General features: G+C 35.7%; 2 protein-coding genes and 1 pseudogene across 4 annotated transcripts; all 3 read left to right on the forward strand.

Moving 5' to 3' along the window:
- The first annotated feature begins 3322 nt into the window (after positions 1 to 3322).
- LOC146924515 (uncharacterized) lies at positions 3323 to 11333 on the forward strand (annotated as a pseudogene).
- On the forward strand, positions 10843 to 16068 carry LOC146924516 (RNA-binding KH domain-containing protein). 3 transcript variants are annotated; one of them, XM_085709529.1, is made up of 12 exons: positions 10843 to 10943; positions 12335 to 12606; positions 12716 to 12826; positions 13474 to 13542; positions 14401 to 14457; positions 14572 to 14610; positions 14709 to 14813; positions 14899 to 14981; positions 15068 to 15149; positions 15293 to 15436; positions 15545 to 15616; positions 15755 to 16068. In XM_085709529.1, exons 2-12 carry the CDS (start codon positions 12343 to 12345, stop codon positions 15869 to 15871), a joined length of 1143 nt encoding a protein of 380 aa, XP_085565655.1. In that variant the 5' UTR covers positions 10843 to 10943; positions 12335 to 12342; the 3' UTR covers positions 15872 to 16068. The 3 variants fall into 3 exon arrangements, with proteins under 3 accessions (XP_085565655.1, XP_085565653.1, XP_085565654.1); XM_085709527.1 differs by having other exon boundaries at positions 10843 to 10935; positions 12326 to 12606; XM_085709528.1 differs by having other exon boundaries at positions 10843 to 10935; positions 12329 to 12606.
- A 3230-nt stretch (positions 16069 to 19298) lies between these two features.
- LOC146924517 (F-box/kelch-repeat protein At3g23880-like) lies at positions 19299 to 20573 on the forward strand. Its single transcript, XM_085711870.1, has one exon. The coding sequence runs from the start codon at positions 19299 to 19301 to the stop codon at positions 20571 to 20573; it is 1275 nt and encodes a 424-aa protein (XP_085567996.1).
- Positions 20574 to 21762: the final 1189 nt, after the last annotated feature.

Raw genomic sequence — 21762 nt, forward strand, 5'->3', positions numbered from 1 at the left:
GATGAATTGATGCAATGGGTATCATTGAAATGATGAATTATGATGAGATTTGTTGTTGTTGTTCAAATTGGTGAAATTTGTGTCAAGTTGTTCATGTGAAGGACCCAAATGAAATTTTGATATATGAGGTTGTTGACTGAGTTTTTGATGTTTTTGGATGAATTGGAATTGGTAGAATTTCTGTTTGCATATTGTGATTGTGTTAGTCGAGTTGTTTGGGAGAAAACGGGTTTTTCGTGTGAAATGTCGGTGTTTAAGCGGTTTTGCAAAGAAAATGATTATGTGAGGTTTGGGAGAAATGATTTTGGGATGGTTGAAACTTGAATTTTTTTGTATATTATGATAGAGCTAAGTGTCAGGAGCGTATAGGCGAAAACGGCGTCGAAAACGGATTAACGGTTTGGTTTTTATGCGCGAAAACGTGAAGGTTAAAAAAATCTGCTACTGTTCAGAAGCGCTACTGTTCAGAAGCATCGTTCAGAAGCGCTACTGTTCAGAAGCGAACAAGTTCAGAAGCGAACCAGTTCAGAAGCGATCCTGATCAGAAGCTGATCCAGATCAGAAGCTGATCCTGATCAGAAGCTGATCCAGATCAGAAGCCAGCACTCCTGTTCTGTGTTCTTGCGTCTTTTTCTCACATTTCTGTTTTGATTTGGCTTTTGACGTAAACATGAAAGTTGTAGATAATTTTGTTAGCTTTCCAGAGGCTTTGGGTTGACTTGCAAATGATTTTTGGTTTGTGAGTTATGAGGAAAATACTCCAAGGTGGTCTTAGGAAAATTTTACGAAAAATCCGCATAACTATTTCTAAGTCAACCCAAACCTTATGGATTGTTTCCAAACTTCAAACTTGGGTTTTATGAGTTCAATTAAGGTGTTTAATACTATCTAATCTATGAGGTGATGGATCTAACTTGTTTTGCTTTGAAAATGGAAAATTTTGTGAAAAGTGAAAAAGTGAGACGAACTTTGAGTTTTTCTTGAATTCGTCGTTTTTGGCCGATGAAATACTTATGTATCCTCTACTGCACCTATAAGTGACTTTTGAGAATACATGGCATAGGCAATTAGGCTTGTTTACTTGGTTCTGACTCAAATGTTCAATTAACTCAATGTTGTGATTTTGAGAGACGAACTTAACTAGAAATGACTTTTGAGAATTAATTGATGGTGAATCCTTTATGGAGAGTTATTATATGTTATGTAAAGATGATTGGTGGTGTATTTATGTAACAACTACATGTTGTGGAATTTTTGAATATTGTTGGTGATTGTATATATGAAATGTGGTGGTGAATTGTTAATGATTGCATATATACAAGTATTGGTGATGGTGAGGTGATTATTGTTTGTGTGAACATATTCATTTGTAGTTGAGTCATATGTTCATGCATACATGACTGATGGTGGTGGATTTTATATCCAATAGAGGTGATTACGATGTTTTTGTTGCATCGAAGGTGACGACCTTGAGGTGTTTTGGTACCACATGCATCTAGATGAGTCTAGAGACATTGCATAAACTGTTGGTGGATTGAATTGCATTAAGAGGTGTTTGATGGTTGATTATTGCTAATTGTACTTGCGGATTGAATTGTTAATTGTTGATTGACAAGGTGAGGTTGTGATATGTGTATGATACGCTGTGGATATGAACTTGATATAATGATATTGAATGATCTTGGATTGCTTATATGATGTGAATATTGAAGAACTATGTATGAATTGTCATTCTTTATCATTGATTATACCTTTCATTTTCAAAGTTCTTATTAATCTTATATGGATTATGATGATGTAATGCTAACCCTCAGTGGTTTACCACCTACCTTTTCGTATGGACGGGTAGATGGAGTGCAGGATGCTTAGTCTGCTCTTCTTGATGATGCCGAGGAGTGAAGTTCCTCTTTATTTGCAAGTGTCTAAATTAGGGCTCTGATCTAGGATAGTTCTTGCATGTTGCTTTATTAACTATGTATTTTGGAGTTGAGATATTGTTGTATTTGAGATATGGAGGATATATTTTATTATACATGTTTTGGGAGTTGTTTATGGATTATATGTATATGTTCCGCTGCTATGTGATGTGACATGACCTTTATGCATGTATGTACTGTGGTTTATTCGAAGACGTAGCATCTATTTCTAGAATATGTTTGTATATTCGCGCGTTTTACCGCTTATTAGAAATAGGGTGTTACATATATGTTGTTGTTGTAGTCGTTGTTGAAGTTGTATGTTGATATACACAAGTCGAGTCCATATGCATACTCATGTTCTGTTGGGGGCTTATGCCCTGGAATGTTCATCATTCAAATTGTTGGGGGCTTATGCCCTGGAATGTTATCATTCACCTGTTGGGGGCTTATGCCCTGGGATGCTTTAACCATCCAAATCGTTGGGGGCTTATGCCCTGGAATGCTTAGCATTCAACGCGCGTAGATTGGTACCACCTGCATGATGCATTAGTTGTTGTTGTCGTTGTAGCATTGTCGAGTTGTTGTCGTTGTAGCATTGTCGAGTTGTTGTCGTTGTCGCATTGTCGAGTTGTCGGTGTCGTTGTGGATAACGTTGTTGTTGTTGTTGTTGTTGTACCTTGTTGCTGAAAATAATTATGTCGTTGCTTATGTGTTTATTTAAATACATTATTAATGATGCCTGTTGTGATATGCTTTGTTGTTTTCATTAATTTGATGAATTATATATTATTATTATTGGATAAGTTTCTCACCCCTTCTGCGTATATGTTGCCTCGACCGTGGGTAATGTGCAGGTACTGATGACTTGTAGGTTTGGTCGGCTCAAGTGTCTAGGGCTCTGATACATACTAGGATGGGGAAATCGTTGCGAATGTCTTCTCATTTCTTTTATGTATCACATATTTTGGAAAAGACTTGCTATTAGAATTTATCGTTGTTGAAAATAAAGTTGAATTATGTTGGGGCCTTTGTGCCAAGATTTTCATTGATGTTGAATTTTGGTTGAAATTATATTTTTAAAGAATTATTCCGCTGCAGTTTATTAAGATTCTTTATGTTGGCCTTAAATAAATAGATATTTTCTATTTATGAATTTTTGAAAAGTAGTGTGACACTCCGTTGTGTGATTACTCTGATTATAATAATTAATATTACGTTGTTGGGAGAACGGGGTGTTACAATTGGTATCAGAGCAGGTCGGTCTGTCCGGCCAATTAGTAGAGTCATGTCGAGCCATGTAGAGTTGTTTGACAATTTATATTGTCTTAGTTGTGCTGATTTTTGTTGTTATGTAGAGTAGAGACCTGGAGGCTGCGAATATTATCTGTTACAAGAGAAATAGAATGGCTGAAAGAAACGATGTTGTGGTTGCTGCTGCGTTGGAAGCTGTAGCCCAAGCAATAGGACAACAACAAAATGTTGGTGCTGGTGTTAATGCTGACGTAAGAATGTTGGAGGCCTTTCTGAGGAATCATCCTCCTACCTTCAAAGGAAGGTACGACCCTGATGGAGCACAGACATGGCTCAAAGAAGTTGAAAGAGTTTTCAGGGTTATGCAATGTACTGATGACCAGAAGGTACGTTTTGGTACGCACTTGCTAGCTGAGGAAGCTGATGATTGGTGGGTGAGTCTCTTACCTGAATTAGAGCAAGGTGATGCAGTTGTGACTTGGGCTGTGTTTAGGAGGGAGTTCCTAAACAGATATTTCCCTGAGGATGTTCGCGGAAGGAAAGAGATTGAGTTCCTTGAGCTGAAGCAAGGAAACATGTCGGTGACAGAGTATGCAGCCAAGTTTGTGGAGTTGGCTCAGTTCTATCCACACTATACTGGAGACAATGCTGAATTTTCTAAGTGCATAAAGTTTGAGAATGGTTTGCGTGCTGATATTAAGCGAGCCATTGGTTACCAGCAGATCCGTGACTTTTCTGCTTGGTGAGCAGATGCAGAATCTATGAAGATGATACCAAAGCTCACTACAAGGTGATGAGTGACCGTAGGGGTAAGGGACAGCAGAGTCGTCCGAAGCCTTACAGTGCCCCTGCTGACAAGGGCAAACAGAGGATGCCTGAGGAAAGGAGACCCAAGGGAAGAGATGTTCAAGCTGAGATAGTTTGCTACAAGTGTGGTGAGAAAGGCCACAAGAGTAATGCATGTACTCAACGGGATGAGAAGAAGTGTCATCGTTGTGGCAAGAAAGGGCATATCATGGCTGAGTGCAAGCGTGGTGACATGGTTTGCTTTAATTGTGATGAAGAGGGTCATCTTAGTTCTCAGTGGAAGAAGCCTAAGAAGACTCAGACTAGTGGGAAGGTGTTTGCATTGGCCGGTACACAAACGGCTAATGAAGATCGACTTATCAGAGGTACTTGTTTCTTTAATGGTACTCCTTTAATTGCTATTATTGATACTGATGCTACACATTGTTTCATTGCTGTTGATTGTGCAAATAAGTTGGGTTTAGTTATGTCAAGTATGCCTGTGGAAATGGTTGTTGAAACTCCAGCTAAGGGTTCAGTAACCACATCGTTTGTTTGTCAGAGTTGCCCTATATCCATGTATGGTAGAGATTTTGAAGTTGATCTTGTATGTTTGCCATTGACGGGTATGGATGTGATCCTTGGTATGAACTGGTTGGAATACAACCATGTGCATATTAATGGTTTTAGAAAGACGGTGTACTTTTCTTCTGCTGAAGAAGAGAGTGGAGCAGAATTTTTATCTACCAAGCAGCTGAAGCGGTGAGAGCATGATGGAAACTTAATGTTTTCCTTGATGGCGTATTTGTCTGTAGAAAGTCAGTCGATAATTGATAGATTGCCCGTGGTGAATGAATTTCCTGAAGTTTTTCCTGATGAGATTCCAGATGTGCCACCAGAGAGGGAGGTTGAATTTTCGATTGATCTTGTACCAGGTACGAAGCCTGTGTCGATGGCTCCTTACCGTATGTCAGCCTCCGAGTTGGCAGAATTGAAGAAGCAGTTGAAAGAATTGCTTGATAAGAAGTTTGTAAGACCGAGTGTCTCACCTTGGGGAGCGCCGGTATTGTTGGTGAAGAAGAAGGATGGTAGCATGAGATTGTGCATAGATTACCGTCAGCTTAATAAAGTGACGATAAAGAACAGGTATCCACTTCCGAGAATTGACGACTTGATGGATCAATTAGTGGGTGCTCGCGTGTTTAGTAAAATTGATTTGAGGTCAGGTTACCATCAGATTAAGGTGAAGGATGAAGATATGCAGAAGACGGCCTTTAGGACACGGTATGGCCATTATGAGTATAAAGTGATGTCCTTCGGTGTCACTAATGCTCTAGGTGTGTTCATGGAATATATGAACAGAATTTTTCATGCTTTTCTGGATAAGTTTGTTGTTGTATTTATTGATGATATCTTGATTTATTCTAAGACTGAAGAAGAGCATGCAGAACATCTGAAGATTGTGTTGCAGGTGCTGAAAGAAAAGAAGTTGTATGCAAAGTTGTCAAAGTGCGAGTTCTGGTTAAGTGAAGTAAGTTTCCTTGGCCATATTATTTCTGGTAGTGGTATTGCAGTTGACCCGTCGAAGGTTGAAGCGGTATCACAATGGGAGACTCCTAAGTCAGTTACAGAGATTAGAAGCTTTCTTGGTTTGGCTGGTTATTACAGAAGATTTATCGAAGGATTTTCGAAGTTGGCACTTCCATTGACTCAGTTGACCTGTAAAGGTAAAGCTTTTGTGTGGGATGCTCAGTGTGAGAATAATTTCAATGAGTTGAAGCGAAGATTGACAATGGCTCCAATTTTAATTTTACCAGAGCCGGATAAACCTTTTGTGGTATATTGTGATGCGTCCAAGTTGGGCTTAGGTGGTGTGCTTATGCAAGATGGCAAGGTAGTAGCTTATGCTTCGAGACAATTGAGAATGCATGAGAAGAATTATCCTACACATGATTTAGAGTTGGCTGCTGTGGTTTTTGTGTTGAAAATTTGGAGGCATTATTTGTACGGTTCCAGATTTGAAGTGTTTAGTGATCATAAGAGTTTGAAATATTTATTTGATCAAAAAGAGTTGAACATGAGGCAGAGAAGGTGGCTAGAGTTGTTGAAAGATTATGATTTTGGCTTAAGTTACCATCCGGGTAAAGCTAATGTGGTTGCAGATGCCTTGAGTAGCAAAACGTTGCACATGTCGGCTATGATGGTGAAAGAATTTGAATTGCTGGAACAGTTTAGAGACTTAAGTCTTGTTTGTGAATTGGCACCTCAGAGTGTGCAGTTGGGTATGTTGAAAATTAATAATGATTTCTTGAAGAGTATCAAAGAAGTCCAGGAGGTTGATGTGAAATTTGTAGACTTGATAGGTGCTAGTAATCAGAATGCAGATGGTGATTTTCAGGTTGATGATCAAGGAGTGTTGAGATTCCGAGGTAGGATTTGTATTCCTGATAATAATGAATTGAAAAAGTTGATTTTAGAAGAAAGTCACAAAAGCAACTTGAGTATCCATCCGGGAGCTACAAAGATGTACCACGACTTGAAGAAACTGTTTTGGTGGTCTGGGTTGAAGCGAGATGTCGCACAATTTGTATATGCTTGTTTGACTTGTCAGAAATCGAAAGTTGAACATCAGAAGCCTGCTGGTTTGTTGACGCCTTTAGATGTGCCGGAATGGAAATGGGATAGCATCTCCATGGACTTTGTGACGAGTTTATCAAACACTCAAAGAGGGCATGATGCCATTTGGGTTGTTGTCGATAGATTGACGAAGTCGGCACACTTTATTCCAATTAATATCACTTATTCGGTAGCTCAGTTGGCGGAGATTTATATTCATAATATTGTGAAGTTGCATGGTGTCCCGTCGAGTATTGTGTCAGATAGAGATCCGAGGTTCGCTTCGAGATTTTGGAAGAGCTTGCAAGAAGCTTTGGGCTCTCAGCTGAAGTTGAGTTCAGCTTATCATCCGCAAACAGATGGTCAGTCGGAAAGGACGGTTCAATCATTAGAAGATTTGTTGAGGGTGTGTGTACTTGAGCAAGGTGGAGCTTGGGACAGTCACCTACCATTGATAGAGTTCACGTACAACAATAGTTACCATTCGAGTATTGGTATGACACCTTTCGATCCTTTATATGGTCGAAGATGTAGAACTCCTTTATGTTGGTTTGAGTCGGGTGAAAGTATTGTGTTGGGACCTGAAATAGTTCAGCAGACTACGGAGAAGGTCAAGATGATAAGAGAGCATATGAAAGCGTCGCAGAGTCGACAGAAAAGTTATCATGACAAGCGTAGGAAGGACCTTGAGTTTCAAGAGGGTGACCATGTGTTCTTGAGAGTCACTCCTATGACCGGTGTGGGTCATGCATTGAAGTCCAAGAAGTTGACTCCAAAGTTTATTGGTCCTTATCAAATATCTGAGAGAATTGGCACGGTGGCTTATAGAGTTGGTTTGCCACCACATCTTTCGAACTTGCATGATGTGTTTCATGTGTCGCAACTTCGGAAGTATGTAGCGGACCCTTCACATGTTATTCCTAGAAATGATGTGCAAGTTAGGGACAATCTTACGGTGGAAACTTTACCTTTGAGGATTGATGATCGTAAGGTGAAGACGTTGAGAGGCAAAGATATACCTCTAGTGAGGGTTGTTTGGGGAGGAGCAACTGGTGAAAGTCTTACTTGGGAGTTGGAGAGTAAGATGCAGGAGTCATATCCTGAGTTGTTTGCTTGAGGTAATATTTCGAGGACGAAATTCTATAAGTTGGGGAGAGTTGTAACGCCCCATTTTTATTCTATTACTTTTAATAGATGTGTGAATATTTTTATATGACTTTATCTGTTAAATATATGATTTTATGTGAAATATGTGTTTTTGGTGATTTTATGTGATATATGGTGTGATGCTATTTTATTATATGATTTAGGGAGTTGTATATTATTTAAATGAGTATGGCTTTATTATTTGTGGAAACATTAGGAGAAATAAAAATAGGAGTAAAATATTAATATTTTGGTTAATGGGAGTTAATTAGTAATTATGTGAGTTTAAGGGAGCTAAGAAAAATAAAGGAGAAGTTATGTTTATTGGGAAATAGAATAGAGAGGAGTCAGAAACATTTTTCACGTACAAAAGAAAAACATAAGTTTTGGGAGAAGAAGAGAAAACCTAGAAGAGGCAAAGAGAAGAGGAGGAACAATTCTGTAAGCTTTTGATTCACCTAAACTAAGGTAAGGGTGGGATTCCTTTCAATAATCATAATATATAATTTGAAAATTGATGAATTTGTTGTTATTGGTTTTTAGGGTTTGAGAAGTTATGTTAGATGATGAACTATGATGAAACTTGTTGTTGAATTGCATGATTATATGTTGTTTTATCCCCTATGTTGTCTAATAAACCTGTAAATATGTTTCTAATTCATTTTGGGTGATTAGGGGATCAAAAATTGGGTTTTGGGGTGAAAAATGGTGCAAAAATCGTAACAGCCTGTGCCAAATCGTGCTCCGATTATTTACGAATGAAAATGCAAATTTTGACCCAGAAAATCGTACTCCGATTTTCCAAATCGTACTCCGATTTGACAGCATTCCCTGTTTCGCGTTCTTGCGTCTTTTTCACCCGTTTCTGTTTTGAATTAGCTTTCGGTGTAAACATAAAAGTTGTAGATAATTGAGTTAGCTTTCTAATGGCCTTGGTTTGGAGTGGAAAAGATTTGTAGATTTTGAGTTATGATAAAAATAGTCAAAGTGGGTCTTTAGAAAACTTTAAGAAAACTTAGCAAAACTAATCCCAAGTTAGTCTAAAAACTTATGGTTGGTTTCCCAACTTCAAACTTAAGTGTTAGGGATTTAGTTGAGGTGTTTTATGGGTATTTGGCTTATGTCCTATTGATCAAAACTTAATTGCTTTTGGGGGATGTTTTAGACTTTGAGATGAATGTAATTGATTTATAAATATATGTTATGTTGTTGATTCCCGTTGTTGACGTTGTTGTAACGTCTAATGTCAAAGTTGAGGAGCGTGTCATAATTGTTGTAGGCACATATGTTGTTGTTGTAGTCGTTGTTGAAGTTGTATGTTGATATACACAAGTCGAGTCCATATGCATACTCATGTTCTGTTGGGGGCTTATGCCCTGGAATGTTCATCATTCAAATTGTTGGGGGCTTATGCCCTGGAATGTTATCATTCACCTGTTGGGGGCTTATACCCTGGGATGCTTTAACCATCCAAATCGTTGGGGGCTTATGCCCTGGAATGCTTAGCATTCAACGCGCGTAGATTGGTACCACCTGCATGATGCATTAGTTGTTGTTGTCGTTGTAGCATTGTCGAGTTGTTGTCGTTGTAGCATTGTCGAGTTGTTGTCGTTGTCGCATTGTCGAGTTGTCGGTGTCGTTGTGGATAACGTTGTTGTTGTTGTTGCTGTACCTTGTTGCTGAAAATAATTATGTCGTTGCTTATGTGTTTATTTAAATACATTATTAATGATGCCTGTTGTGATATGCTTTGTTGTTTTCATTAATTTGATGAATTATATATTATTATTATTGGATAAGTTTCTCACCCCTTCTGCGTATATGTTGCCTCGACCGTGGGTAATGTGCAGGTACTGATGACTTGTAGGTTTGGTCGGCTCAAGTGTCTAGGGCACTGATACATACTAGGATGGGGAAATCGTTGCGAATGTCTTCTCATTTCTTTTATGTATCACATATTTTGGAAAAAACTTGCTATTAGAGTTTATCGTTGTTGAAAATAAAGTTGAATTATGTTGGGGCCTTTGTGCCAAGATTTTCATTGATGTTGAATTTTGGTTGAAATTATATTTTTAAAGAATTATTCCGCTGCAGTTTATTAAGATTCTTTATGTTGGCCTTAAATAAATAGATATTTTCTATTTATGAATTTTTGAAAAGTAGTGTGACACTTCGTTGTGTGATTACTCTGATTATAATAATTAATATTTCGTTGTTGGGAGAACGGGGTGTTACATAAGACCTGTCAAATAAAATGAAAAAAAGTTATAAATTATCATAAAAAATTCAAAAAATCAAATAAAGGTAATGAACTTTTTTTCAAATTTTTATGAGAATATGGAAAATAAAAAAGTAAAATAAAATGGATCTAAAGGGTTATTGTTCCTTTTTTTTTGTGCCAAATTTCGCAGTAATCCGACGAAGTAGTATGAAAACCATATTTTCGCCTAAGATACAACTCGAACAACCAACAATGACCGAAAATAAACTATCTACGTCATAAAACAAATTCAATCTTTGTGATGATACAATTTATATTAATTAATCAGAATATGTTTTTCTAATTTTTTTTTTTTTTTTGCAAAAGAGGGTGTATAAGAATCCACTATGTAGTTTAATTTCCCATGATTTTATTATCCGAAAAAACAATTATTTCAGATTTTATATAATCGACTTAGTGAAAAATTCATGTTTTCCATAAAAAAATAGAGGAAAACTTCATTTGAGATTATATAATCTAAAATCCCAAAAATATTTATGGAATTTTATAGGACACGCGAGAAGAACGGAGTATTGGAAAAACAATTGCTTTTAATTTTGGCTATTACTTTTTCCATCCTACACATTTCTCGTGTGTCCTATTTTTATTATGAAAATGTCCATGAGTTTTTTGGATTCTATAATTCGAAATGAGTTTTCCTCATATTTAATGGGTGAAAAAAAATCGTTTTTAACCAGATTTTAAAATCCGAACACCGTAAAAAATAGTGCTAGCGAGAAATGGATAGGGTGGGAAAGTAATAGCTTTTAATTTTGTAGATTTGGGCCATATGGGCTAGGAATTTGATGGCCCATGTAATATTTGATTTCCAGTTGAAGACTGAACCCTAGTTCTTCTCTCCTCACATTTTGCGAAACCACCGTCTTCCTTACGAGTGCCGACCACCATCACCGGTCATTTTCACCGTCGAACAACTCAGCTCGGTACTCAACCAAGGTATTTTCGCTACCTTTCTTCTCACCCTTCGTTTCTTTCATTGACGATTCCTCTTCATAATCATTCATTGGATAACATTTCCAACTACAAGTGGAAGTGAAGATGAAAAATTCGATTTTTATGATGCTTAAACTTTTAGTGTTTAGGTACTTCAAGCTTTAGAGGCTTAACTTGTTTGTTTCCTTGAAATTTGAGTAATTTTTTATTTTATTTTTCAGCAGTTATACGCTTATTTGTATTAACTGTATAATAATTCCTGCATATATCAAATAGCATCTGTTCCGAGCTTCCCTCCGTTATCCGGGATTGGCAACTATGGTCTTGATTTAATTGTAACCGTGTCCCCATGTGTTATTGATGAAGGGAACAATTACGGTGTTAGTATTGTAGAAATTTAGAAGACTTAAAAGATTAATTTTGGTCGGTGTTGTTAAATAGCAGCTATAGTGGTGGGTGCTATACCGCTATAGCGAAGCAGAATTTAGACAACACACTATTTAGTACAAAATGTTAACAAATAGCTGTGCTATAGTAGCGCTATAACACAATTGCATATCGGAGTTTTAACAATCTGCCATTTTCCGCCATCCATGACTGACAACATTTCTTTTGTTGTCCATCTTATTCGGTTTAAGGTCTCAAAACTTCGTAGATGTGCTATCACACTCAGTTCTATCTCTCACTGTATCAACTTTTGATTGAGTAGATTTGAACAAGCTTAATCATAGCATAAACTAGTAGTAAGTTGTCAATCTTTTGTGCAAACAAAGAATGATGCATGCGTTCTTATTGTGCAGTTTGTGCTACATATGATGCTCTGTGACTGTGATAAACGTGCTACAAATTGATGTCCTCTGTAATGTCTCTGTTATTTTTGGATGTGTGTGTCAAGTATGTGTTTGATTTTATTTTTATTTTTATACTACTATGGGGAGCCTTGGCGAATCGGTAAAGTTGTTGTCATGTGACTGAAAAGTCACGGGTTCAAATCCTTGAAACAACCTCTTGTGTAAAGAACAAGGTAAGGCTACATACAATACACCAATAGCATGGGACCCCTTCCCGGATCCTGCCCTTTTAATCAATGGATCATGTGTTGAACTTTTGGTTGTACTTGATTTTAAGAAAGAATTATAAAACTTGTCATTTAGAAAAGTGGACGTGTGCGTAATTTCAGTACTACTATACTGCATTTCAGGACTACTATACTGCCTTATGTTTTGATGTTGGATCAAACAGAATAATTGCGTTCTAGACAGGGGTATAGATTTGGTATCTAGCTTATGCCTTATGGTTTCGTTCAGTTTTCAATGTACCTGCATAATGCAGCATTGAATGTACTTTGGTGCCTAATCCACCGCACAGGCTAACCAATGCTTAACTTTATCAGCAGGTACAGAAACAGCTATGGACGAGAATGATGTATCAAACGAAGTAATGAAAGGGAAGAAGAAAGGGAAGCACGATAAACCAAAACCATGGGATGACGATCCTAACATCGACCACTGGAAGGTTGAGAAATTCGATCCATCATGGAACGAAAGTGGAATGCTTGAAGTCAGTTCCTTCTCCACCCTGTTTCCTCAATATCGTGAAAAATATCTTCAAGAAGCTTGGCCACTTGTTAAATCCTCCCTCAAAGAATTCGGTATCTCTGCTGAACTCAACTTGGTATGTATGCTATTGATATTTTACTTGACGCGCTTTTTCGAATCTCTAATTGATTAATTTTTACTCATTGTTAATGTTTTCTTTGTTTATTTTTTTTCACAATTAACAGGTTGAGGGTTCAATGACAGTTTCAACAACCAGAAAAACTAAGGATCCTTATATTATTGTTAAAGCTAGGGATCTTATCAGACTTCTTTCTCGAAGTGTTCCTGCTCCACAGGTTATTCTTATTATACTTTTAGTTGTAGTATATTATAAGTTATACAATTAAGTATCATTTTAGGGTTTGTTTGGGTTGACTTATTTGAGGTTATCTACTAGCATACTGTTTGGGAGAGCTTATAAAAACAGCTTATGAGTTATGAAATATCCATAAGTTGTTTTCAGCTTATTTCAATAAACATTGTAGGGTAACTTTTGAAAATAACTTGATTTTAGTTTATCTTTTGTGATAGAAATAGTTTATGCGTAAGCCTATATGATGAGAGCTTATGTTATATGTGCTTAATCAAGCTGTTTATTCAAACATGTAATTTTTTTTCCGGGAATCAAACTGGGTCTTAGTCTCTACAAAATATCATCTTACCTAATATAGTCCTTCGTTAATGTTTAGACTCTAATTTGTTGACATCGGGACTAAATGTAGCTGTAGATGTTAGTTCTTTAATTGTTGACTTCAAGACTCAAATTGATGAATTATAAAACATATTTTTGCCTGGGCTAAATTTAATGAGAGATTATTTTATAAGAGTTAAAAAAAATATTTTAACCATGTCCAAGTATTTATATGGGTGACTTAAATTTTAGTGTTGTTATTTTATTAATGTTGGTTGATTTAGGTGTTTGTCTGTTGATTGTGTTTCTCAGGCAATAAAAGTACTTGATGATGAAATGCAATGCGACATCATTAAAATTAGTGGGTTGGTTCGCAACAAGGTAACTTCAATTAGCTGCCTCTCTTATTTTAGTTGACTCTTTTTTACTTGTGGGGTTTGTTATGCAAATTGTTTTTTGCTACTCTGCAATCTGCATATTGTTTTTGCTGGTTCTTACTGTTATGATGTTCTCCTGTCCTCCCTTCCTCTGTGGTTTTCTTTGTTTTGTTTTAATCTCAGAATATTGATGCCTATGTTAGATTCTTATTTGGTTTGATTCTTAATCCCAAGTGTTGGGTATGTTTGTTGTCCAGTTATCAAATTGGAAAACAGTTTGGTAAAATTGGACTTAGAATATGTGCATCTAGGGTCAAATCCAAAACAGGTCAGGTTATCTGTCTTTGTATGAATAATCAGGTGTTTACCCCTGTTAGCCATCGCAACCGTGATTTGCTGCAATGGCAGTTGCAATGAAGGAAATCATGTAGTAGTCACTGGCTGCAGTACAATAACGCTGCAATGCTTCTGTTCACGATTGACTACCATGAAAACAATATTAGGATTTACACATGTTAACCAGACTGCTGGAGCAATAATTATTCAACTTTAGCGATCTATCCTTCTGAGGCACCAAATTAATAAGAGTAGAATTTATTAGTTAGTTAATTCAATTAATTTTGTTTGCAGTGAAATTCACTAAACACTTTTAGGACACCTTGTTTGATAAAGAACTGAAATTCCCAAAAAGAACCATATAACCCCAGAGGTTTTTCCTTCCATGCTCCAATAAACTCTTTGGCCTTTTTATTCAGCATTCTTGCTCATTAGACATTGTATATAGCCTGATAGTTTTCAAAATAGAAACGTTTCAAAGAAATTAGCCTGATGGTAGGAAGCTTCCATTGATATTTGAATGCAGGAACGATTTGTAAAAAGAAGGCAACATCTTGTGGGTCCCAATTCTTCCACCTTGAAGGTATATTGTGTGTAGATTCGTTTTTTTAGCACTGGGATTGTTTTTTATTTTATTTATTATAAGTTGGTACTGCATAGCTTTGTAACTCACTTTTCTCCAACTACAATGGTGCAGGCTCTTGAAATACTCACAGGTTGTTACATTCTCGTCCAGGTAATATTAATTGTTGCCTCAGTTTCTAAAGGCTGGACATTTACTTGCACAAAGATTTGGGCTGAGTCCAGAATCTAATTTTGCTTGTAATTTCACAGGGAAACACGGTTTCTGTAATGGGTTCATACAAAGGTTTGAAACAAGTTAGAAGGATTGTTGAGGAATGCATGCTGAATAAAATGCACCCTGTCTACAACATCAAGGTTTATAAAATTGAATTTTCTCCAGCTTATTTTATAGTATAGATTTCAGGTGTAGAAAATATCTTATTTATTTTCACATTGTCAGATTCTTATGATGAAGAAGGAACTTGAAAAAGATCCCGCACTTGCCCAAGAGAACTGGGATAGGTTTCTCCCAAAGTTTAACAAGTATGGCTTTAATTATTTCATAATTTGTATATACAGAGCATGCATCCTCTGCATCAGTTTTGTTGATGCCTCACTTCTTTTTCCAGGAAAAATGTAAAGCAAAAGAAGGTTAACGCTAAACCAAAGAAGCCGTATACTCCTTTCCCTCCTCCTCAACAGCCTAGCAAGGTGAGACAACAGATTTCTCCTTCCATATTGGATTGTTTCCATTATGTAACTTAGACTAGAGAGTTCCCTCTTCTATCAGATATTTTCTGTTTACTTGTGAATTAAATTCTAAGGCGTGCTTGGTCATTTATGTGATATTTCAGGTTGATATACAATTAGAAACTGGGGAGTACTTTTTGAGTGACAAAAAGAAATCGGCAAAGAAATGGCAAGAGAGGCAGGCGCAGCAGGCAGTAAAAACTGCTGAAAACAAAAGAAAACGAGACGAGTCCTTTGTCCCACCCAAGGTCTTGCGCTGTTTTTTTTTTTTTTACATTTCCACAAATCTATGTCATTCATACTGCTTTATAATTTTCTTCATGGTATTTTATCGAACTTCTATTTGCACTCTTTAGGAACCTGCAAATTTAGTGGGTAACTCTGAGGATGCTAGTAATAATGTAGCTGAAATGGCAATGTCCTTAAAGGTAAGAGATTCTATTGGAATTTTCATTTAGCATGACAATTTTTCTTATTCTGTTATTGCAAGTTTTCTTTGCCAAACTCTAGTAGTTTATCTTCAATGGACAATTATCTCACTTGAATCCAAACTGGTTCCTCCACAGGAAAAAGCTAGGAAGTTTGGCAAGCGCAAATCTGAAGAAAATATAAATGCTGAGACATACATTATGGGGTCATCAGAACAACCATCAAAAAAGAAATCTAAGAAGCAAAAGTCTTAGTGTGTTCTTCATTCTAGAGATGGAATATGCGCACATGTCATGTGAATTTAATCCATAAATTTTGATCCAATATATGTAGTCTGTAACATGTCACTTCTGGTCCTTATACAATTTTCCCTTCAGAATCAATGTCGCACACTTGGGTATATCCAATGTCTTCTTGAGTAACTTATGACATATTTGATTTATTTGCTAAATTTGTTGTTGTACTATTTTGGGAGTTGTGGAAGTAGAATTGAAACATTTTAATCGAAACTTTACTTATTTTCAATGAATACATAACCAATAAAAAAACTGTTATAAGATAAGGGTAAATGGTTTTTGTTCTTTTGTGAAATATATATTTGGTTTCTGCAATTTTTCAGTTTAGATTCCTCAAAATTTTGAAATGATTGTATTTGGTTTCTGTAATTTTTCAGTTTAGATTCCTCAAAATTTTGAAATGATTGTATTTGGTTCCTATTGCAAGTGTCCTGTACATACATGTTTCTCTTTACTTTAAGGGATGGCAAAACACATTGAAGCTCAAACAAATGATTGTATTTTGTTCCTATTTACTTGTCTCTTTACTTTAATAGCTTATAATTTGCATGAAGAGATAACAATTCCCTACATTGGTTGATAATACTCCCAGCTCATTTTTGTAAGTCTTGAATGTATTGCATTCACCACTATTTGATTGTCGGATTCAAAAATCACAGTCAAAATGCTAAGTATGATTAGTTGGAGGGCTGTAAGTATAGCTGCAGCTTCTGCTTCTGGAGGTGGTGGTAAAGAGTCATGGTACGAGGTCTGCGCTTGTATGAAGCTGCCTGAGCTATCTATGAAACATTTCTTACTGCTCTCAAGTTAAAATTTTTTACTTTTGGAGGAACATTGAGCTCCCATATAAACCTCGAAACACCTTCAAGAGCCAAGGAGTTGCTTTCTAACATAATTTGCTTCATGTTGTAGGCTGTCTTAAGTCTTAACTGAGTATTAGTCCAAATTATGCTGTCAGTATCAGAACGGGAGTTGAGGGACATCTGAAGTACCGCATCAACATCATTTTGGTTAAGGATAAAATTGACAAGATCATACATCCATGAATTGGTAAGTGGATCAAACAAATGGGAGACTTTTAGACCTGCAATTGAGAGTGAGTATGCGTTATATCTCGCAGGGACACAATGTTTGATTGGAGATCAGTCCAAACATTAATTTGATTACCCGTGCCAATGTGCCATCTATAACCAAGGGAAACTAACAGAATACTCTTCAAAGTAAAGCTTGCACTATGACCTAGATTCGCATCCAAGAAACCCCACTTGGAAAAGTATTTAGCTTTGAGGACCTGTGTGAGAAGGGAGTTACGATTTGTGGTAAGTTTTCATCCTCGTTTACCTAACATGGCAAGATTAAAGCCTTCAATGTCACGGAAATTCAGTCCACCTTGTTATTTTCCTGTCAAGCTACCCCTTGGATAAACTTTGGTCTCAATAGAACTAAAAACAACTTCACTGAATCTTTTGAATAAAAGAGTATTCTGTTTTATAGTGTGTATGAAGGTGAACTACTTTCTAACAAAATCTTTCATTTTTTATACTAAAAAAAAGTAGATTGATTTTTCTTTCTTTTTCCATGTCTAATTTTTCATTCACTTCTAACTCAATCGATGGATATAGTAATGACTGCAATACTCAATGAAAGTGAAGATATTTCCTCGAATCTACTTAGGCCTTTTTTAGATAGTGTAAGAAAGAAGAACTGTTGGGTTCAGGTAGTTGAGAAGAATCTTGATGTACCTAAACGTGCAAATGAAGAACCGAGTGATGTAAATTATCCTTTTCCTTTCTCAAATGAGCTTTTGGATTATTAAATTTTCATTCACAGTTGTAATTCTTCCTTCATCAAATCATTGGTCAATATAAGATGTACAATTGTAATACTTAATCTATGGTAACACATTTATCTTTATTCTCAAAATCAGGTTATGCTTGAAACAGATAATACATGTGCGAGAGATGTACAAGTTATAGATGACACAAACTTGAGATTTCGACAGAATCGATGGTAGAATGACAATTTCGAGTATTTTTTTGTACTAAACCATCAAACTACTGCTATGTCAAACTATTGTTTCATTATGTGGCATGCAAAATGTATTTATAGAAATATTGAGGTTTTGTTCATGGTCTCCATATATTTTATGAGTGTTGTTAACGAGTGCCCCGGGCACTCTTTAAACATTCTTAATGAAGAAATTATTCTTTAAGAAAAGTAAAGATTTCAATTTCCAATACAACAAATACACAAACTTTTATAAAATATTACTACTTTGGGTGCTTAACTAATGCCCCGGGACACTAGTTAACATTTCCCATATTTTATTTCCCGGCTCCATCACTGTTACCATGTCAACTAGTAAATAGACATTTTCCTTCTTAAAATGTCCAAGGGTCGTTTTAGCTAGTGCCTCAAATTTATAAAACAACATATTTGTGACTTAATTTAAAGAATATCAATTAATTTAGTTCGTCGTTTTTTAGTTAACATCCATCAAAACTAATATAATACATAGAATATATTAATGTAAGGGGTCTCTAAAAATATTCTCTTAATATTTATGCATTCAATTTATTACAAATTTATAAATTAAATTCAATGTATAAATTCTTATAAAATATTACTATATTTGGTTTATTAACTTGTGCATCAACATTTCCCTAACTTAAATAATTTTTGCCGCATCAAAACTAGGGACAACAAAAAGATCCAGCACCCGTGCATACATACGTGCATATCCGCGGATAAAATCCGTCACAGACATCTAAAATTTTCGATAATTATAAAAAAATTACCAAAAATATTTTTAAGAACTGTGGATATCTGTAGAGACTTGAAAATCTATGAATTACCCACATAATGAATATCCGCACGAATATGGAGAGGCATGGATATCATATCTATCGAACGAGGCAGAAATAAATATCATAATATCCGCGTCCATAGATATGCATTTACATCATTAAATCTTCAAATTTGTTGTACAGTACATAAATTCTTCAAAATTGTTATTTTTTTAGGGGAATGTTTCTTCTGAAGGAATATTTGAAATTGTTGTATAATATTTGAAAAAATGACTAAATTATCCTCGTGAGCTTAGCTCAGTTGGTTGGTAGGGATAATGCATATTATATACAAGGTCTGCTCGAATGCCGGACACCACACAAAAAAAAAAAGACTATTGATATATTTGAGTTTAAAATAAAGGGCGTAATTTTAGTTTAGGTTGTTATTTTTCCAATAAAAGGCGTAATTTTAGTTTAGGTTGTTATTTTTCCACATTTGAACAAGTATCTGATTGGGACAGAAGTCAATTAAAATCACTTCTTTCAAAATTTGGAACGGTGGCTGGCTAGCTAGGGTTTAACTTGAACGGCAAGCTATGGTGGCGAGGGCAACGTTGTTCCTCCCCAAAGAATTGATTGCGGAAATACTCTCCCTTCTCCCCGTGAAACCTCTCATGCAATTCAAATGCGTCAACAAATTTTTCAAAACTCTCATATCCAATAGTCACTTCATTCAAAAACATCTAAAAAATTCAGCACAAAACCCTAATCTCGCACTCATGTGGCGACACAAGAAAAAATCTCGCCATTCGCTCAGTCTCATAACTCTCCCAATTTCTCGCTTACTTCAAAACAAATACACCCACCTTCACTTCTCAAAAGATAACTTCTCCGAAAAAGAAGAGGGTACTACTCTTCACACCGATGCTTACTATCAATTAAACGACAATGATTTTCATCATAAAAAATTGTGGGTCGTTGGTTCGTGTAATGGATTGTTATGCTTGAGCGAAACAAATAATGGTAGAAATAATGGTTCGTGTAATTCACATGGGCGAAGAAATAATGGTAGTGTCTATTTTTGGAACCCGGCTACAAGGATGGTATCCGACAGAATTATTTTAGATTGTTATCCTGATGATCTTGATTATTGTTTAGGTTATGATAGTTTGAGTGAAACTTATAAGCTGGTAGCGTTCTCTGTTGTTGAAGTGCAACGTGGTAATGCAACATATGCCAAAAGTGTGGTGAAAATTTTCAGCTTGGGAAGTCAATATCCGAGATATATCAAATCTTTTCCAGTGATTCCACTTTATTGGTTTAATAGTGATAAGAACAATGGTGTGCATTTGAATGGTACGATTAGCTGGTTGGCTATTCGCGATTACTTTTGTGATGATTATCGCTTGTACAATATTAGTAGCATTACTGTTGAGCAATATGTGATTGTTTCACTTGATCTCTCCACGGAGTCATACACTGAACTGTTGCTTCCTCAAGGTTTTACCGAGGTGCCAAGTGTTCAGCCAACGCTTGTGGTTTTGATGGACTGTCTTTGTTTTTGTCATGATTACAAGGGAACCCATTTTGTTATATGGAAAATGAAGGATTTTGGAGTTCAAGAGTCTTGGATTAAGTTATTTGAATTTAGTTATCAGAATATCTATCCAAGAAGAAAACGTTCAAGGTTGGAGTTATTTCCGCTGTACCTGTCTGCGGATGGTGATACATGGATATTTGCAAATGATGAAAACTACAAAGCCTTTATCTATAATTGCAGAGAGAATAAATGTGAGAAAATTAGAATTACTAATAGAACATGGTGGTTGTGGGCAAAGGATTATGTTGAAAGTTTGGTTCCGACCCAGTGAAAGTGAGTTTCTCTTCCTCATATTACATGTTAGAATTTATGTTACTGCATATGTTTCGTACTTGCTTTAAAATCCTTGTTAGTATATAATTAGACTGCGTTATTATTTTGTTAGTTAGTAGAGTTGATTTCAAGACCTTATCGCTCTAACCCTATAGCAAATAATTGGTTATCGTTGTGCCTTACTTTTTTTGTTATTCGACTGCTGACTTCTTGTAGGATTTTGGTGAGGAACATGAAGACTATAATGTTATTTTGCGGCGAGTTGCAAGATGCTTCGTTTAACTTTTCAAGTTGAGGTTGTTCCATGAGAATGAATTTTGCTTGTAGCTGGAGTGTCTGCCAAGATATTTTGGTTGTTTAGAATGCATTTTATGTTCTTGTTACTGCCAAGATATTTTACATACTTTTGTTCTGCTATGATATCTCTGCAGTGAATAAATAATTACAATTGGAAAGTTTGGCTGGTTTGATTGATTTTCTATTTGATTTACATTTAAAGTAGTTCTTGCATTGCTTCTGATAACTTGGTCTGGGTACAACGAGTTTAAACTTTTTTTTATACCGACATAGATATTCAAATGTGGCCTAATAAGTGTTGCCACGTTATAAGTGATATCAAGATTTATAAATTTACGTTGCTAAAGTAATAAAATTCATCATTTGATTTTATCTTTTAATTGAACCAAATTTAATATTAATAGTTAGTAAATAGCTTCAAGAGACAATATCAGACAAAGGGTAACTTCAACATAAGAAACATACTATGAAGGCAGCAATCAACATAAAGGTCCAATTTTCCATGGAACATTCAAACAATGAGGAAAAAGGGCAAAACCAATTAGAAAGAATAATATTAATTAAATTTAAAATATGACTTAAATATTTTTGGTCCTTTATATTTTACTAAATATGCATATTAGTTCTTTATCTTATTTTAACACGTTTTAATCATTTATCTTTTTCAAAAGATTCATGTTTTAGTCCTTTAGTCATAAATCATAACATAAGTTCATATAAGTTTAATAAATGTCAATTACGGTATTAACATAAACTCATGCGACATAGTGGAGGGGAAAACAACATAATTTTGTAGAAATATTGTGAATGTGAATGAATTTTGACAACAAAACAAGAACATAAGCGTTTGAAGGAAATTTGGTTGTGGTGTCTTTGAAGGAGAATGATTT

This window comes from Medicago sativa, chromosome 5 (assembly GCF_051527215.1).
Source record: "Medicago sativa cultivar Bolivia chromosome 5, Bolivia_mono, whole genome shotgun sequence".
NCBI lineage: Eukaryota > Viridiplantae > Streptophyta > Magnoliopsida > Fabales > Fabaceae > Medicago > Medicago sativa.